The 20,299-nt window shown below is 46.7% G+C and overlaps 1 protein-coding gene across 4 annotated transcripts in view; it reads left to right on the plus strand.

The window, feature by feature from the left end:
- Positions 1-19,326, plus strand: part of SLC24A3 (solute carrier family 24 member 3) — a 488,971-nt gene extending 469,645 nt beyond the window's left edge. For all 4 annotated transcript variants that reach the window (XM_034641621.1, XM_011225465.2, XM_034641622.1 and 1 more), the window contains 2 exons: positions 13,396-13,461; positions 17,389-19,326. In XM_034641621.1, coding sequence (XP_034497512.1) covers positions 13,396-13,461; positions 17,389-17,538 — 216 coding nt within the window. In that variant the 3' untranslated portion in view covers positions 17,539-19,326. The remainder of the gene's footprint in view (positions 1-13,395; positions 13,462-17,388) is intronic.
- The last annotated feature ends 973 nt before the right edge of the window (positions 19,327-20,299 follow it).

Below are 20,299 nucleotides of genomic sequence, written 5' to 3' on the forward strand. Positions count from 1 at the left end.
AGAAGTCACTCAAAAGTATTTGTTGGATGGATATGATGCATGGATGCATGGATACATGGATAGATGGATGGATGGATAGATGATCCTAACTTTCCTGCCTTGGGTGGAAGACATGTGAATAGAACAGAATTAAGGAAAAGGATGACCTGAGAAGAGAACAAGGGGGGGAGAAAACAGCAATAAGAATAGCTTAGGGGTGCCTGGGTGGCTCAGTCAGTTCAGCACCCAACTCTTGGTTTCAGCTTAGGTCATGATCTCATGAGACATGAAATCAAGCTCCATGCTCAGTGGGGAGTCTGCTTGAGATTCTCTCCCTCTGCCCCTCCTCTCACTCATGCATGTGCTTGCTTCCGGTCTCTCTCTCTCTCTCTCTCTCTCTCTCTCTCTCTCAAATAAATAAATAAATAAATCTTTTTTTTAAAGTCCTTTAAGAAAAAAAAAAAAGAAGAAGAGCTTAATATTCATTGAATACCTTCTACGTGCCAGGCACTCAAGGGACACCATGCCAACATGGCCTCATCTAATCTTGACAACAGCTAAATAAGGCAAGGATTATTTCTTCAATCAATGTTGTTGTTTGTGCAGCTGCTAAATGTGCCAAGAACTTGGCAAGGTGCTGGGAACACAGAATGACAAGATAGAGTAGACCCTACCCCTTAGAACATGCACCAAGTTGGGGAAGACAGACAGTGTCTGAGTGACAAATACATGAGTGTGCTAACTTGGTAGAGCAAAAGCCTCATGAAGATAATGACATGATAGGGTGGGTGGCATGCATCACTCTGGATTCTTTGGATAAGGAGGTGGGTTCTGTGCTGAGGAGTGAATGATAAAAAAGAGCTGGGTGTTTGCAGGGCAGGGGGAGCATTCTAGAAAGAGGGGGCTGAAAGTGCCAAGGCACTGAGGCATGCTGTATCTGAGAATAGAAAGGAAGCCAGGCAATAGACATGAGGGGGTAAGGCAGGCAGGGATCATGGGTTTCATTCTAAGTGCACTGCTATCCCAAGTATTCTTCTGGAGATCTGGCAACCACGGCTCAGAGAGGTTGTCACAGCCAGAAATAGGCAGAGAGAAGACAATGAGACTTTTTTCTCTCCCCAGAACACCAGAGACTAAAGCAGGAGGGAGAAGACTATTGCCAAAAACAAATGGCACCACAATGCCACCATGCACAGTCGAGGGCACAGGTGCACAGGGGACGTTGCTGGGGTGGGATTTTAGACCAGATCCATCCCTGAGTTTGAATCTTCACTAGAAGAGAAGACAGGGTCTGCCTATAAGGCTAAAGCAAGCTCTGTAGCTTTACATAAAGAAAGAAGGACCTGACAAACCATAAAGACTCTTAATCATAGGAAACAAGCTGAGAGTTGCTGGAGGGGAGGGGATGGGAGGACAGGGTAACTGGGTGCTGACATTAAGGAGGGCACGTGATGTGATGACCACTGGGTATAAGACTGATGAATCATTGAACTCTACCTCTGAAGCTAATAATACATTATATGTTAATTAATTGAAGTTGAGTTTTTTAGAAAAGGCAGCAGACAACTCCTGACTCTCAGATTCCCATCCTAAAAGTCCCACAGACATCATGGCAGCTAAAATCCTCGCTGTCCTAGGCCATGGTGCATTTTACGTCTAAAATGGGTTCTGACTGAAGGCTGGAGGAAACATTCTGGATCTTTCCATGAGGGTTACACGTTTGTTCAGCCCCTGGGTCCCCACCTGGCTTTCACCAGCCCCCCCACCCCGGCCAGCCCCCAATGCCCAGCCACGTTTCGGGGGCATCTCTGTGTAACCTCATGACACGAAATGGAACTCACTTGGAAAAATAGTTCCAGGTTCATGAAAAAGCAAACATAAGGGTTTATTTGCCTTGAGCATTTTGCCTTCCATCTTCACCTCCAGCTTTTCCTGGGAGAGAGGCTTCATTCCTGGAAGGACACTCGGAGCCTCCTTCCAGTAATCCCATGACATCTCTGCATCTCTCACATCAGAACCCAGAAGCCCGTGTGGGTTTAATAGCCTCTCCTGCCCACACAACGGATGTGCTGACAATTCTGAAGCAATTTTTCCATTTCTACTAGATAGGGTTTCCAAGTCATAATTACTGGATAATTACCGTCAAGACAGCTGTTTTGTGCATAGTATTAGGTTCAGGCATTTGATAGTGAGGAATAAATGCAGTTTTACAGATTTTGACATTTCTTAGCACTTGTGGTTTGCTCGGAAGCCAGCTAGCTACCTAAGTGCCTGAAATATTTCTAAAAGTCAGATTTGGAAAATGAGCATTTCTTGTCCCATTTTGGTGATGAATGTCTGTTCCACATGCTCTAACAGAATTAAGAAAGTCACCAGGCAGGCTCCAGCATGCCAGGACAAAATTCAGATCTCTGAGCTAGGGCTTAGAAATGCAAAATGGGGGCGCCTGGGTGGCACAGCGGTTAGGCGTCTGCCTTCGGCTCAGGGCGTGATCCCGGCGTTATGGGATCGAGCCCCACATCGGGCTCCTCTGCTGTGANTTTGGAAAATGAGCATTTCTTGTCCCATTTTGGTGATGAATGTCTGTTCCACATGCTCTAACAGAATTAAGAAAGTCACCAGGCAGGCTCCATCATGCCAGGACAAAATTCAGATCTCTGAGCTAGGGCTTAGAAATGCAAAATGAATCCACAAAGTAATAGAGGGAGAAAGAGTCTGTTTTGTTTTGTTTTGTTTTTTCCAAGCCAAGAGCCCATCTAACTCCAGAATCCACAAAGGTAAAAGGAAGAGGTGATCAGAAACATTCTTTTCCCATACTTTCTGCCCAGTTCATTCTTTTTCTGATCAAACATTAACTGAATGCTTACTGTCCCATCGCACTGGGGATGCCTCAGTGAGCAGGCCAGACACCGTCCCTTGCCCCTAGAACTGCAGCCTCTGGAAGGAGACAGTTACACAAGCAATTCCAAAACAAAGTGTGATGTGTGTCCTCCTAAGGGCTGGCTGTGCAGGAAGTGCACAGTATTTGGCAGGGGTTGGGGACCTCCAATGCCTCTAAAGAAGTAATGCTTATTCTGAGAATCTGAGATTATTGGGAGCAAAGCAGGTAAAGAATGTGAGAGGAACAGCTTGAAGAAGGCCAAGATCTAAGAAAACTTCACACACTGAAGGACCTGAGGGTAGCACCTGGGATGGGAGGGAGGCGGTGGGGGGACAAGAAGTGGCAAAGTGAAGGGATGAGTGGCCAGGATGAATTTAGAGACAGAGAGGGGCCATGTGCTAAAGGATATGGTGAACTAGAGTCATGGCAGTGGGAAAATGAAGGATAAGAGGGAGGGAGTGGTGTGACTGCATGTGCCTTTTAGAAAAAAGATTCTGACTACTACATAGAGAAGAGGTTGGAGCCAGATCAGACTGATGACAGCAAGACCAGTTATGAGGCATTTGCAGGAGAGAGAAAACATTGTGACCTAGACTAGGATAGTTGTATAAGTTAGCTATTGCTACCATAATGCTGTGTAACAAACCATCCCCAAACTCAGCTGCCTGCATACATTATCATGTATTTCTCCATCATGCATCTGCGAGGTGACAGGTGTTTGGCTGATCTAGGTTTGGCTCCAAGCTTCAGACGGGGCTATTCCTTATGTCTGTCATTCTCTTTGGACCAGTGACTTCCTGAGACACATTCTTTGCAGGATGAACACACAAGAGTTCATGTCAATGATGGAAGTACATTTCAAACCTGCGTTTGTGTTAAATCCACTAATATCCCATTGGCTAATGCAGATCACATGGCCAAGCCCAAATCCAAGAGGCAGAGAAATGCCTCTGCCCACCATGAGGCTGTGGAAAGGGAGTAAACACAGAACTCTAGTACAGGGGAGAAGAATTGAGACCAGTGACCCACTCGGCCTCAGTTGTAGCAGTAAAGCAGGAGAACAATAAAAGGTGCCAGAAGAAACCACAGAATAGAAATCAGCAGGACCTAGTGGTTGCTTTAGCATCAGCCCCTAAATATCTGTTAATGGGGAGGTGCCTTGGGACAAGACAAGGGTCTGGTCATCCAAAGATTTGTTGGCTGTTGTGAAAAGTTCGGATTGTATTCTAACTGCCATTGTCAATTCAAGCAAGGTAAAGGCATGATTCACTTTATGTTTTAAGGTCAGATTTGATACTCTTTGGAAATGCATTACAAGAAGGCCAGGAAGAGAAGTCAGGGGTGCTGGTGACAAGATGCTGGTGACATGGGCTAAGGTGGTATGAGTATAGAGAGGGAGAAAAAGAGATTTTTCAGAAGAAATGACAAGATTGTCTGATGGATGCATGGAGAGGATGAGAAAGAGAAAAATTGAAGGTCACTTCTGGTGCTCTTTATGGAGATGGGGAAGATAGGTGGGGGGGAATATTTAGAAGGAAATATCAAGGGGTCCATTTAGGACAGATTAAGATTGATATGCGTGAGGGTCATCCAAGTGGAGATACCAGGTAGACAGTGACATAAATGTGCCTGAGTTCAGGGGTGAGGTCTCAGCTGCAGGCATAAACTTGGGGGTCAGTAGCTTTAAATGGTTTTCAAAGCATCAAGCTCATAAAGGAAGTAAATGTAGCTAGAGAAGAGAGCCCAGAACTATATTCTAATGTTGGGTCAGGAAAAATAAAAACATTCAGTGACGAAAACTGAGGAGCAGTCAGCCAGAAAGTGGGGCTATGGAACCAGGAGAATGTGTCAAGGATGGAGTGTCCAAATGCATCAAAGCTTTCCCCGAAGCGTTTCTTCTAAGACCAATAGTCAGCCAACCATCTCCTCCTCTAAGAAGGCTACTCCCGCCAAATTTACTCCCTCTAGAATCACATGGGACTGTCGTCTCTGATGTGCAGGAACTGGATCTCTGTCAATGAATGAGCATCCCCAGCACCCAGCAAAGGGCCCGAGTGGAATGAATCCATGGGCCTGTCAGTTCTTAAGTGCCTTCCACATCATTCCTTCTCATCTTTTGTAGTAAGCATTCCCAAATCAGGTTCCAACACCTGGACACTGCTCCAACTGCTAGGAGGTTTTCCTTTGTTCTAAAAATCCCTTCCCCAACCCCCAGGGGACAGTGGGGCACTGAAGCCGGCTCTTATAGGCTCTGGAGAAGAGAAGGAATGGCTCTTTGTAACCCCACCTTCAGTGAGGCCATATTGGTGGCTTACATCCAGCCAGAGTGGAGTACTTCCACCATTGAAAGCCACAGAATGCCAGAATGCCATTAACAGGGCCAGTCTACAAACTGTTCCCACAGCATCTGGATAGGGAATTTGGGTACAGTTTGCTGACATCTTACTGAATGGTTCTTCTTGAGGTTGTCCTAGCAGAGCTCCTGGGAGCCACCACGAGGCTACCTAATCCCATTAAGGCAAGTCTTGTGTCAGATTTCAGGCACTGTGTCAGGAAATTGAGGTGATATTTGGGGGAAGGCAGGGTCCTTACAGGTCCCCCATGGATCGGCTTACCTGGGTTGCCTAAGGCCTGAAGCCTATTCATTTCATTACCCCAGTTTAGATCCCCTCAGAAACTATTCAGTCCTGAGACAAAGATTTGAGGTGAGGTGGGTATTGGGGAGGGGTGAGAAACTCCAGCAGGGGCGTGGGGATGGGCAGGAAGATGGAGGGAAGGCAGCTGAGGACAGCAGTCACGGTAACTGCAGCTGAGTCCCTGGGGGGTGGGGGGCTCTAACAAATGGTGTACACTCCCATCTCAGAATGGCCCCATCTGAAGGGCAGGGGAGCTATGTGTTTATGCACCCACCCCAAGAGTCATTGCTACAGGGCAGCTTGGCACTTCCAGAGTTCGGGAAAAAGCCCTCCAGGCACAGACACTGGTACTGTTTGTGGAGAGGCAGCTGGTCCCACAAAAATGGTAAGAAGGGACACTGGGACTAGGATGGGGTCCCAGAGGCATCTGCCACACTGGCATTTGTGGTTCTTACAGTTTATTCAGGATGGTTTTAGAAACAATAAGCAAGAAAGGCCAAGATGCCACTTTTAAAGGTTCTTAGTGGGTGAGGAGAACTCTGGCATTTTCCCTGTGCCCTTCAGGGTTCAAGGAAGAGTCTAGAATTCACTGTCAGAATTCTAATTCTCAGTCTACACTGATCCTTCACCAGCTCCCTGGCCGTGTGTGATATTGTGATTTATAGTAAGAAATACATGTTTGATCTTCATCCCTGTTTCTAGCACAGAGCTCCTAAAACTTCTGGAATTTTCGCAATGATGAGAGCTGTAAGATTTCTTCTGTTATGTTAATGAGGTGACTTTCCTATCCCACCTAAGGGTGGGAGCTGGTTACCAGGAGAACCAACCACATGATTAAAAGATTGAAACTTTCAGTCCTACCCCTGACCGCCAGGGAGAGGAAAGAGGCTGGAAGTTGAATCAGTTTCCAGTAGCCAATGATTTAATCAATTCCCTATACAGTGAAGCCTCTATACAAACCCAGAAGGACGAGATTCGGAGAGCCTCCAGTTTAGTGAACACGTGGAGATTTGAGGAGAGTGCTTTGCTCAGTGACAGCATGGAGGAGCTCCCTTTCCCCATACCTTGCCCTGTGCATCTCCTCCATCCGGTTACTCCTAAATTAGATCCTTCTATAACACACTGGTCACCTAGTCAGTACACTGTGTTCCGGAGTTCTGTGAGCCGCTCTAACAAACTAACCAAACCCAAGGAAAGGGTCCTTGGAATCTCCAATCTATAGCTAGTCCATCAGAAGCACAAGTGACATCTGGACTTGTTAGTGGCATCTGGGGGCAGGGAGGACAGTCTTGTAGGATGAAGTCTTTCCCCTGTGTGATCTGATGCTCTCACTGGGTAAATAGTGCCAGAATTGAGTTAAATTGTTGGGGCGCCTTAGTGGCTCAGTCAGTTAAGCATCTGCTTTCTGCTCAGGTCATGATCCTGGAGTCCTGGGATCAAGTCCCACGTCAAGCCCTGCATGGAGCCCCACATTGAGCCCTGCATAGGCCTCCCTGCACAGCAGGGAGTCTGCTTCTCCCTCTGCCCCTCCCCCTGCTCATGCTCTCTCTCTCTCTCAAATAAATAAAATCTTTTTAAAAATTTAGTTAAATTGTAGGACACCCATCTGGGGGTCACAGAAATGCTTGGATGTGTGGGGAAAACCCATACCCACACACGAATGGGAAATGATGAGCAGAATCTTACCTTGGCCAAGTGCTGAACTTGCCAGAGCATCAGTTTTCTCATCTTTACACGGGGAAAACAAAACTCACCCTACCTACCTCCAGAGTCACCACTAGAATTACACACAGCCGTGTTTGTGAGAGCCCTTTGGACGGGACAGGACTCAGGCACCAGCTGCCATTGAAGCGCCTCTTCTCTGTAAGCTTATTCACTTCCTCACCTCATTTAATTGTTCTGGGAAAGAGATTCCTGCCCGGTGATATTTTACAACATCAGACCAAGGCTAGACACATCCATTTGGAGCCTACACCTACACCAATGTTCAGTTACCCAAATCTGAAAATGGAAAGCGACATGCAGCATGCGTTCCAGGTCATAAATAAATTAGCAAAAATCCAGGGGCTCCTTATTTTTCCTAAAAGAATTCCTCTGGATGTGTGGAGCTGACCTCAAAATATAGAGAGATTTTAAACTGTAATGTGGGGAAGTCAGAATCTTTGAGGCTGGGGATTTTGAATTCCCAAACCGTGTAGGATTTAGGGAACTGTTTATGAACCACGTGCTCGCACAAAACTAGGTCTGAGTGGGTGTTTGTGTATGCATCCAGATAAAAAAATATACATGCATCATGGACTAAATTTCTGTTGACTTGGCAACCAGCCAGCCTTCTGTTTTCTCTGCAACAACTGCCATGAGGGAATTAGAGAATGAATTCATGTATTTTGAAGGCAAGAAATAAAAACAGTGTTCAATGTTAGGGCAATTGCGCCTTGCATGCTCTTCGGTGGGCATTCCCATGGAGATTTGCTGCATTTGCACTTAATGGACCCTGAATCTGTGACTCAGGAAGCCGGGAAACCATTGTTTAGATCAACACTATTCACAGCTAGAGCTCCAAGTCTTCTGCAAAGGTGGTCCAGAGATGAGCAGGGTCCGTGCTATTGTCTGGCTTAACACGCCCCAAGAAACTAGTTTTAGAGGAGGTGGAGTTAAATTTGCTGGCTTTGGGAAACTTATTGGAGTGATGGAAATGTTTTATATCTTTTGGGGTTGTAGGTTACATGGGTACATGCATTTGTCAAAACTTAACCAATAGGAGAGATTTGAACCTTTACTGTATGCAAATTATGCCTCAATTTTTTTTTACAAAAAAGCCTATTTTTGGTGCCCTCTCATTTTGTTGCTTAAAAAGATCAGCCTACGCAAATAATGAATCATGGAACATTACATCAAAAACTAAGGATATACTGTATGGTGACTAACATAACATAATAAAAGATTATTATTAAAAAAGATCAGCCTAAGGCCACCTCTACGTCAGTCTCTTCACCCAATTCTGCAATCTTGCCCCTTGCCACCCAGCCTGCCTCCAGCGTGCACACACATGCACATATATACATGCACAAACATACACATGTGTTCAACATCACCTACAGATGCTTATTTAAACGTACAGTGTATGTAGACAAGTGGGGAACTAGGTGCTGGGTGGAAGGAGAGAAAACTGAAGACCCAGGCATCTGCCATCAGGGCAGTGGGACTAGCTGAGGAGGTAGGAAGGCTACCCAGACAAGGTCAGGACATGATCTGCATCAGAAGTGGGGATAGGGCCAGCGAGGGCTCAGTGAACTTGGAAGAGACAAAAGGACTAAGGGAGTGATGGGCAGAATAGAGGTGAGGTGAGAAGGAGGTATGCACCCCATCTGACCAGACTGAGTTTTCAAAAGGGAGACAGCAATGTGCCAAGGTGGGGAAGGTGAATCTCCCCTATTTGGAGAGGCTCCTCATGCCCAGCTAGAGAGAGGGGATGCTGGGGTGTGAAAGAGTGTGTTTGAGATCCCAGCGGACCCCCTGGCTGTCTTCACCATCTTCATTCCTGCTTCTCCTGTGGGTGAGAGGGGCCACTGTAGGTCTCCTTTCATTGTGTTTGTGAATTATAAATCAATGCATGTTAATAGCCCCAAACTGGAAGCAAGCCAGATGTCCATAAATAGGAGAATAATTAGATAAACTGTGAAATGTTTATGCTGTTATAAAAAGAAATGAGCTATTGATGCAATGAAAAATACAAAGGAAATGAAGAAATCTTTAAAAATTATGCTGAGGAAAAGAATCCTGGTGTAAAAGAACACACATTATAGGGCTCCATTTATATGAAGTTTCTTGGACTGGCTAAGCTTAGAAGCAGTGATTAATCCTGGGTGAGCCTGGTGAGGAAACAAGAGAACTTTCTGGGGAAGATGGAAGTACTCTCTATCATGGCTACAGTTTAGGTTACACAGGTATATGCAATTCTCAGAGCCCATTGACCAGTGCAGTTATGATTTGTGAATTTCACCATATGGAAATTACATCTAGAAACAGAAGACCTGTGAACTATAATCGAACCCTTTGGTTAAAATGACATAATAAAATGGTGTGATTCCTTCAATTTTTCTGAATGCTTGAAAACTTTCATAATAAAATGTTAGGTTGAAAAAAAGGCTATATGCTTTCATAAAAAATAAAGTGGGGAAAGGGAACAGGGAATTTTGGACAGGATTGCATTGTTTCTGGAACACCATCCAGAAATGGTGGCCAGGGTCTCCCTGCTCCCAGCCTCTCTCTGAGCAGTGTGCCCTGCCCCATTTCACTTCTGCAAGGAAATGGATTCATCGTTTATTTATTAATTACATATTGAAGCATGTGGTCTGTGCTCAGTCCTGTGCCAGGCGGAGAATAAAATCAGACGTGGTCCCTACCCTCATGGTGTTTGTCATCTACTGAAGCTTCGATCAGGGGGCTGCTGGGTGGTGGGTTTATAAAAGAAGTAGCTAGGGGTACCAGGGAAGGAATTAAGCAGCTCTTGAGTTGAGTGGAGAATAATGGCCTAGACACATTGAGAACTCACTATACACTGGGTCCTGTTCAAGCTTTTTAACATGGAATAATTCAGTTAATCCCCACAACCACGTCATGAGGTGCGAATTGTATTATCCCCATTTTACTTCTCAGAAAACTGAGGCATGGGGAAGTTAAGTCACTTTTCCATGATGATACAGCAAGTGGGTGACCAAGCAGGGATTCAGAAGGGGTTCGGTGAACTGGATCTGGAGCCCATGCTCTAAACCAGGGGCCAGCAGACTTTCTGGACAGGGCCGGAGGGGAACTATTTTAAGCCTGGTGGGCTATATTGTCTCTATGGAACTTCTTGGTTCTGCCACTGCAGAAGTAGACAATATGCAAATGAACGAGCTGAGCTCCAATAAATTTCATCTACAAAATCAGACTCGGCCCATGGCCCATAGTTGGCCAACTCCTGCCCCAAACTGTCCATAGTCTCCAGTGATTGGGAGATGTTCAAGTTGGACCCAGAGGCAACTGAAGGAACCCTAATTCCTGACTGTCATGTCTGTGTGGAGGTGGGAGTTCAGATAGCAAGGAATCAATACAGGCTTTGAGAGCCCAGGTCTGTAATGAATGAAAAAACAAAAATTACCCCTGGGTGCATGTGGCAATCTGTTACCAAAGGAAGGCTGCAGAGAAAAAGGTGAAAACATGAAAAATACTCAGAAACCCCACCAAGTCAGTTGTCTTTAGTCTTTGGAGCCAGATTTAGAATTTTAGAAGCACCATTCTATGAGATTTTATGTCAATGGTGGAAGAGTAAAGTTCCAAAGCTCTAATTGAATATGACTGAATTTGAAGACAGAAGGCTTGGCCAAAGAGAATTTTCCTGCTTAGAACTTGGCTCTCACTGGCTCTGGGTTTCCTAAGGGCAGGAAATCACTTTACTCAATTCTTCTTGCTGACAAGGATTCAACCCTAGAGCTCAAAGGGTGAGCTGGGCTGGGAATGCACTGGCCATGTGCTTAGCAGAATCCATGCAATGTTGACAGTTAAGAGCTCAAAAGGGTTTCTGAGTGTGTGTTCACAGTTTCAGGGTGAGCCCAAGGACTGCATGACGTGGACAGCTCCAGCAGGCTCTTACTCACTCTGCCATAGGAGCTGCCATTTTGCTCTGAGGAGCCCTGCCCCTCCCCTGCAACTCTGACCAGGGTACATGTGGGATTATCGTAGGTTCAGTACGGACAGAATACTTTTTCATTAGAAGGCATTCATGATATACTCCTGGATACTGGCCTCTCTATATACCTACACAGCTGATGAAAGGAGGAAATCTCTCTATAGCTAGGTGGCAGGTTTGCAGGAAGATAAGCTACCAGCTGGACAGGGGTGGATCTGATCCCTCATTTTTTTTACACGGACTTATCCAGGTCAACCCTTTGCTTTAGTGTCACAGAGATCTGATTTGAGTCCTTTGCTCTTAAGAAGGCATTTGGTGGCTGGGAATAATTTCCAGCTGGGGTTCAGCAGATGGTTGGCTCACATGGATTGTGCCTGCAGGGGAGAGGGTCCAGTGCATTCCCTCTGTGACAGAACATTGCATAAGGAGATATGTTATGCTCTTGAGTCCCCACACAAAGGTTTTGACTGTTAAGGTCAGGGAGTTTCCTGTCACCAAAGGTAAACCGAACACACCCACCTACAGAGACACCTACCTGTTCCCATATCTACACCCCAGAGGTGAACTGGTAAAAGGGTGGCAGGAGGCACCTTGAACCTTGTCAGAAGGGCCCCAAATCACTTCTACAAATAATAACCACTCAGTTCTCTAATGAAATGATCAATCTGCCTTGCTTTTCCTTCCTGTGGATACAGGTGAGTCTTTGACTCCTAGCAGAACAGTGTATGTTGGTGGGGGCTCTATGGTCCCCAAACCTCAATGCAGATAAGGCTTTCTAAGAGAACTGGTGAAAATGAATATCAAAGTCCCAGCCCCAAAACCCGTGGAGATCAGAGGTGGATTTAGCCTCAGTACTGGCTCAAAGCCAGTGGTTCTTAAACTTTCTCATGCATCAGAACCACCTGGAGGGTTTATTAGAACACATGGATGGACCCATCCCCAATGTTTCTGATTCAGGACGTCTAGGAGGGGCCTGAAATCCTGCATTTCTAGCAAGACCCCAGGTGACACTGGGCCAGGGAGGAAGCTTTGAGCATGGGTGCTCTAAGGCATACCTCCTATTTCGGGGTAGCCGACCTCATGACCTTTGATCTAGGTCAAGGCAGAAGGGACATCTTCTCTACACAATGAAACTCTATGTAACCTTTTTTTGGCTGGGTTGGCCTCTATATATTCCCCACCCACCCTTCCAATACTGCAGCCACAAGTCACATGTGGCTCTTTAAATGTAAATCTGAATTAATTGAAGATAAGATTAAAATTTTTGTTCAGTTGTAGGAGCCACCTGTGCCTAACGGCTGCCTATGGAACAACACAGATAACGGACATTTTCATCATGGCAGAAATTTCTACTGGACAGCGCTATTTTATAAGAATTCCAAAAATTGTTTCTCTCTTCCTCTTTAGTGTTTGGCAGCTAACCCCACTGTCTTCTCTGAAAGACTAACAAAACAAAATCCTTTTACGAATATCAGAAATGGAATGTTAACTCTTTCCTCTTCTTTGCTTGCTTACAAGAGCAAGACTCATCCACCTCTTCCCGTCCAGTCTGGGGGGAGTTCACAGACAATTTAATGCAAAAGAGATAAAAAGTTTAGGGGCGCCTGGGTGGCTCAGTCGGTTGAGCGTCTGCCTTTGGCTCGGGTCATGATCCCAGCATCCTGGGATCAAGTCCCGCATCAGGCTCCCTGCTCTGCGGGGGGTCTGCTTCTCCCTCTGCCCTTCCCCCACTGCTCGTGAACTCTCTCTCTCTCTCTCTCTCTGTCTCTCTCTCACTCTCTCTCTAATAGAGAAATAAAATCTTTAAAAAAAAGTTTAGTAATATTTTTCAAAATATCGCTCCCATCCCTCATGTCATGAGATTTACCCTAAAAGTTGTCTGTCAAGAAAGCACATGCTCCCTGGAGGTCAGGTCCACAGGATAGTGTTGTGGGCACCGAGAATCAGGCCAAACATGACAGAGAATTCACGTGGCCGTGGGACAGCCCAGTGGGTACCGCCCCTGGAAGGAAGGATGGGGTTGGACTGAGAGGGAACGAGACAAGGGCGCCCCGCTGTCCTAGTAAAGTGCATGTCCCTGCTCCCAGTGGCAGAGCGTGGCTGTCCAAGCTCCCTTTTGTTTGCCATCCTAAAGGAGAGATTTGGACTGACCGCTACTCAGAGTTGCTTCAGCCCCTGCACTGAGCAGATGCCTTTTTGGAAGCCTAACTGCATATCCTTTCTTACAGATTCGGCTAAACAGCAGAGGACTGATCTACTCCGTGGGCTTACTCCTGGCCTCCGTCTTTGTCACGGTAGGGCTACAGCTCATCCCCTCTCGAGTTCCTGTGACTCCTCCCCCCACCCCTGCCCTTGGGTTCTTTGGCTACAGAGTTTGTTTGGATACCAGATGGGCTTGGCTTCCGGGTGGATGGGGACAATCAGCCTCCAGATGTCCTGTCTCCTTCATGGCTGTTTCCTTTAGAAGTGGATCCTAGCAACTCACTAGAAAGCCTTCCCTCTTTATGAAAGGAGCCAGCCCTCCTCTGAGAAGCATACCCTGCTTCATGTCAAGCCCAAGCCATTTTATCAAAAGCAAAGGGGAGAGCCCATTTCTTCTGCAAGATTAGTCAAGAGGAGAGCAGATTCCAATTAATTACCTGTTCTAGGTTAATAAGCATTGCATAAATCCATGCATTTGACCAATACTCAGAGACTAAGAATACATTATTTTACTGACAATGTACTTTTATGCCATTCTGCTATCTTGGCCATTATATCTTTGTATAATTTGATATTCCAACTCAGCTGACATGTTTTGGTGGGAATCGATTCACACCAATACATGGACTGGTCCACATGAAGTATCTGTTAACATACAAGTATGCAGTTGAATTCTCACATTAGAAAACACTGAGATGTAATGTGTTTGTTCCTGAAACCGTTTTCAAGGAAACGGTCATTAAATTACACTGGCACGTGAACGTCCATATGCTAGGGAATAGGAATTCAGAAGGGCAGGCAGAAAACTGGAGGTCATTGACAGGGTCAGGATGTGAGTCAGATGTCAAGGATTCACTAAGGCAAATACTGCCTTACACAAAAGTGGGAATCTATGCAATTCTTTGTTCTGTAGCTTAGGTTCTTTAGGTCTCGTGTGATTATGCTTATGATACCTGTCATAGCCACACATTGTGCTTAATGCTTTGTATACATTTTGGAGCTCACCACATGCCCATTGGGTAGACACTACATCAACCCCATTATACAGGTGAACATCTGAGGGGGCGCCTGGGTGGCTCAGTCATTAAGTGTCTGCCTTCGGCTCAGCCCGCGTTGGGCTCCCTACTCTACTGGGAGCCTGCTTCTTCCTCTCCCACCTCCCCTGCTTGTGTTCCCTCTCTTGCTGGCTGTCTCTATCTCTGTCAAATAAATAAATAAAATCTTTAAAAAAAAACTTAAAAAAAAGATGAGCAGAGAAAGACAATTATGATATGGTTTCACTCATTTATGGAACATAAGAAATAGGATGATCAGTAGGAGAAGGAAGGGTAGAAGGAAGGGGGGGTAAACAGAAGGGGGAATGAACCATGAGAGACTGTGGACTCTGGGAAACAAACTGAGGGCTTCAGAGGGGAGGCGGGTGGGGGATTGGGATAGGCCAGTGATGGGTATTAAGGAGGGCACATATCGCATGGTGCACTGGGTGTTATATGCAAATAATGAATCATGGAACTTTACATAAAAAACTAAGGATATACTGTATGGCGACTAACATAACATAATAAAAAATTATTATAAAAAAAAAGATGAACATCTGAGGCCTTCTAGAGAAATTGACCACATGAATGTAGAGCCAAGCCATCTGACATCAGAGTGCATGCTTATAGCTACATTTGTACAACCTGTAGGAGATGGGGCTAGCCACCACCTGGGATGTTGAAATGGGGTTGCTGGAAGATGGAAGAGAAGCAGGTTTTTCAGGGGTGGGGGAAGAGCAGTTTTGAACATCTTGAGCTTGCAGTGCCTGTTCTACACCCAAGGGAGAGGTCAAAAAAGCCATTGGAAAGGTGAGTCTGAGTTTAGGAGAAACATCCAAGCTGGAGGCCCCAGAATGTGGACAGTATTTAAAGCCATGCAATTAGCTGCAGGCAGCAAGGGGGTGAGCAAGGATAGAAAAGACAAGAGGCCCAGCATCCAAGTCTTGGTGTCCTCTGGTAGTTAGAGGTCAGGATGATGATAATAAAACACCAAAAGAAACAGAATGAGCAGTCAGAGAGGTAGGAGGAAAACCAGGAAAGTATGGCATCTGGAAGCCAAGTGGAAAGGTATTTCAGGGTGGAGGGAGTGATTGGTTCTGTCACGGGAGATGAGTCCTGAGCATTGGCCATTTAGGTTAACGATACAGTGTTATCAGCGTTCTTGATGAGAGAGGGTGCTTGTGTGGGGCAATGAGGCAGAAGGTTGTGTAGGACAAGTCAACAGAATAGAAGGACAGAAATTGGACACAGTAGTATTTACAACTCTTTCAAGTCATCTTGCTATAAAGAAAGGAGAGAAGTGGCAATCCAGAAAAAAATGTTGTTTTTTAAGAGGAGAGAACTAGCAGCGTTCTCGCATCCCAGTTGGAGTAATCCAGGGGTGGGGCAGGGAGATGGAGATGACAGAGGGGCAGTTGCCGGGGCCATATTCTTGAGTGGGGAGGGGAGGTGGGGTTGTGTACACATGTGGAGGAGTGGGCCGTGGGCAGGGCCGAGGGCAGTGGGGCCTCACCAGCAGGAGAGAAGGCAAGCAAGTGGGTCTGGTGGTGGGAGCTCTGTGGACGGGAACATGGTCATGTGCTGAGAGTAAAGATGGAGAAGTAGGTGAGGGGGTTCTGAGAAGAGGGGAGAGGCTGGAAACAGCCATCCAAGAAAGGTAGAGACAGTGCACTTAGGGAAATGTGGGATGATTGCCATAGATGATCCCCTCAAGGTTTGTGGTATTGAGTTTGAAGTGAGACCCTTTGGCATGGCCAGACATTTTCCTCCAGCTTGTGTCAGCAGCATGGAAGCAACATGGAGTCGCTGGAGGCTGGGCTTGAGCCCGAGGCTGTGGCTCCACCAATGGGAGGGCAATAGCGCCAGAGAGAGGCCAGTGAATGGTGGTAGATGCCCAGGGGTGGTTCTAGAGATTGCTGGTGGGATTTCTGCAGGGTAAGGTGGGATGGGGTGGGTCCAGGGGGTGGCGTGCAGTGGAATGGTGGTGGTAGCAGTGAATTCTGGGCCCTGCTGGTCTGCAGAGTTGTGGGAAGGAGGGCACCAGATGGACTAAGCTGGAAAGAGGAGATGGCAGAGAGCGAGATGAATGACACTGAGACGATGGAGTTGTTTCTGTTCTTGCTCATCACTGGCTCTCAGCTGTGTAGCTGTCCTGTGGCCTGCGCCTGCACCTGCCCTGACAGCACCCACTGGCCACATGTGGATGTGGAGCATGTGACATGCGGCTAGTACAACTGAACAACTGAGTTTTTAATATTATTGGACTTACGTTCAGATCTGGGCAGCCACATGAGACTAGTGGGTGCAGTGCAGGTGCAGGGTGGGAGATAGGGTAGAGGACAGGTGTTGAGAAGAGCCTCTCCAGGGACCAGTGAAATCCCGGGGAAGGACGCCAGGGTGCTCTAGATAGGAGTGGCAGTGAGTAGGACTCGGGGTTCTGAGGAAGGGGAATGGGGAGAGGCTGGGTTCACGTGTGGACTGTAGCCAGGTAGGATGGAGTGTGACTGTTCAAAGGCTTTAGATTTCAAGCTGGGTGTTTTGGGGAAGCAGCAGTGAGGAGCAAGTGGTACAACTCCCTTGCCTCCAGGTGTGGGAATGGAAGAGATGTGGCCACCACCTGCTGGGAGATTCGTCCTCAGGAAGAGCCACGGGCTGCTTGGGGACAAGAGGGTGAAGTGTCAGAGCAGGTGCTGTGGGCACAGATGAGTGCTGGTTTGGAGTCCAGGGAAAGCGTGGTGGCCCCCGTACCTATGTCGATTGGTCACATCATTACGACTTTTTAAAGTTATTTTAAAGTTCTGACTTCCCTTCTTCTTGATTTTGGTGTTCTGAGCTTCCAAAATGAGAGCAATGGGCTTGGGGAGCTCAGAGACACTTGGTGCCCTGCGAGGTGGGCCACTGGCGGCCCCTCCCCACAAAGCCCCTCTCCCCTCCTGATGCCGCCTCCTCCAGCGCCCTCTGACCCCGCTGTGTGTGTTGCAGGTGTTTGGCGTTCACCTGAACAAGTGGCAGCTGGACAAGAAGCTCGGGTGCGGGTGCCTTTTCCTGTACGGCGTGTTCCTGTGCTTCTCCATCATGACGGAGTTCAATGTGTTCACGTTTGTGAACTTGCCCATGTGCGGGGACCACTGACCCGCCCGGCTGCCCGCCGAGCCTTGGTCCTCCTTTTCTGTGCAATACAAGATCCAGTCGCACCCCAAGTCACGCGGGCCCCCTCGGGGCCGGGGTCTCTGGCTCTCCCGCGCTGGTCACAGGCCTCCGCTCCTGCCTCGGTGACCCAGGCTGTCCCGCCCCTCCCTGCTCCCTCTCCTCCTCCGTGGGTTCCTCCCGCCCACCCCTTCCTGTCTCCTCCGTGTGAAGACTCTGACATCCGCGTGAATTTTCAAGCTCCATTTTTGAACAGTGACTGAGATTCTAGAAAAAACAAAAAACAAAACTGGCTGCTAACTGGCCCAAGCCAGGCAAAACTTATTACAGTCCCTCCTCCTTTTTTAAGTTATTGGATGGAAGACAAATCTAATTTATGACCTGAGACTGTCAAAGGAATAGAGAGGAGAGGGTATATTGATGCTAGGGAGTGTTTGGGATTTCGTGATGTTTTGAGATGATGCCTAGGTGACTGGGTTTGGGGAGATGATTTCACTTTGGGCGGGGGGAGCTTCCCCCTTTTCTTCCTTTTCTTCCAGAGATGGAGAGCTTCTCTTCCATCTTCTTTCACTGGGCTCTGGATTAGCAGACGATCCACAGGTTGTCCCTGCCATGTATTCTGGGACCGTATCCCAGGCACGGCAGAATATGCATGGATTTAGTGCTTAGTAGAGGAACATGTGGGCGGGGCCACCGGGAACAGATGCGTGACATTTCCTACCCAAGGACGCCTCCCGGAAGTCCTGTAGGCGTTACCAAGGGGGCACGAGGCTTTCCAGGAAGAAGACAGCTTCCCACATAGCCATTAGGATCATCTTTTTCTCACTAGGTTCCTTCTAGTCTCTCAAGCAATAGTTCTAGCCTGCCTGAGGCCTTGGATGAGGGGCCCTGGTGACACTTCCCATCCGCGAGGAGCCAGGCAGTCAGCACCAGAAGCTTCCCAGCCTGTGAGTCCCTGAGATGCACACTCGTCGCTTGGTATTTGGGGTGACTGGGAGTGACCCAGAGGCCACCACAGCTTTTCGTGCAGGAGTTACAGACACTGGTTTCTTGGAAAATGGAGAGAAGCACACTTTGCACAGACGTCGTCAATAAAGTCCCAATTTGCCACTCGGTATTGAGTACACTGGACCCTGACAGCTGGCTCTTGCGCCAGCGTCCTTCCTCATGGGACGCCTCCACCAAGCTGCCCCAGCTCCGCCCCTCCCATCCTGGAGGGATGGCTGGGGAAGGAGAAAACAGAGAACTGACTGACACCTTTGGAACCCCAGAATGTGTTCAATGCAGACTCACTCAAGGGCATAAGTTATTGTGAACGTTGTTGCCAATCACTGCTCAACAGCCCTGCTAGATTTTGTATGATGCTGAATTATTATGCAGACTAATTCCACCGAGTTGAGACCCACCCATGCTTGTTACACTTGTATTTATTGAAACTGTGGATTCTTGCCCGTGCTGCCCCCTGTATTTACTTTAAGCACTGATCACTTATCATTCATTCAGTATGGTTTTCCCCCCCGTCCCTTGTACACATTCTGGTATGAATTGTAAAAATAACCTGCTACAAATTGGTTGAATGTTTCTGTCAATGGTGCAAACCGAGGCCAGCATTAGCCGATGGGGCACCTGCCCGAAGGAGGACCAGGAGAGGAAATCACCAATTTGGGCTCTCAGAGCTAAGACACGCGTATTGATTCTGTTGCACATTTTGCACTGGTTTATGGAGATTGTTTTCTTGGACGGATAGTGTAAAATAAACTTTTCTGTTCTGTATCCTTTCTTGAGCAGCACGCTTTACTTCCCCTCCTAGAGTGTAGCCTGTTTTAACTACACTGACCAGTATGCGTGGAAAGAAGCGGCCAGGTATTCATGCTTCTACTCTTTCTGGGTGGACTCAGCTGGATAGCTGGCAAATGTCTAGTGGACTGCAAGTATGAAGTTGCAAACCGTGAGTCTTCTCTAAATCTTTCAGGGACTTTGGATCTACCGTCCTGTAGAATCCATGCAACCCTCTATTAGGAATTCTTTCAGCAGAGGAAGAGATTCCAGCACTGGTGATAATGTTCAGCAACATTCAAGTTCTTTATGCTGTCTGATCTGACTACTTTTCAGTTGTGAAAATGCAGACTTCCCTGAAGCTAACTCCTAAAAAGAAAGAGTAACGTGTCATTGTAATAAGCCACATTCTTACCCTGAGTGACTCCCAAGAAATAATTACCCAGATCTAAAAGTAGACCAAGGTTAGTGAACAAGCCAGGTTTCCACCTGAAGCAACAGAATTCATTTATAGAAATCAGAAGAAAAATTGCCACTAAGTCACAGCACCAACTTCTATTTAACTACGTAAAAAAAGATATATTCCCCTGGGGGCACCTGGGTGGTTTAGATGGTTAAGTACCTGACTCTTGACCTTAGCTCAGGTCTTGATCTCAAGGTCATGAGTTCAAGCCCCNTATATATATATATATATATATATATATATATGAGGGAAAAAGTACTTAGCCTTGAGTGTTGACATCTAAAAATGCTTTACTACTCTATTTGTGCTTTTTTATAAATATATGCTGGACTCAGACAGGATATTTTCATTATTCTGATTGGTGCTTTCTATATTGATCTTAATTAGTTTTAGTCAGGCAAAATATTTGATCTGAAGCTTGATTTTTTTTTCGTTCAAGCACACTTTCTATGATATCTTTAGAAACTGTCGTTCCATGCTAAATTTCTCAGAGAAAATCATGGCATA

Source organism: Ailuropoda melanoleuca, chromosome 13 (genome assembly GCF_002007445.2).
Source record: "Ailuropoda melanoleuca isolate Jingjing chromosome 13, ASM200744v2, whole genome shotgun sequence".
In the NCBI taxonomy this organism is placed as follows: domain Eukaryota; kingdom Metazoa; phylum Chordata; class Mammalia; order Carnivora; family Ursidae; genus Ailuropoda; species Ailuropoda melanoleuca.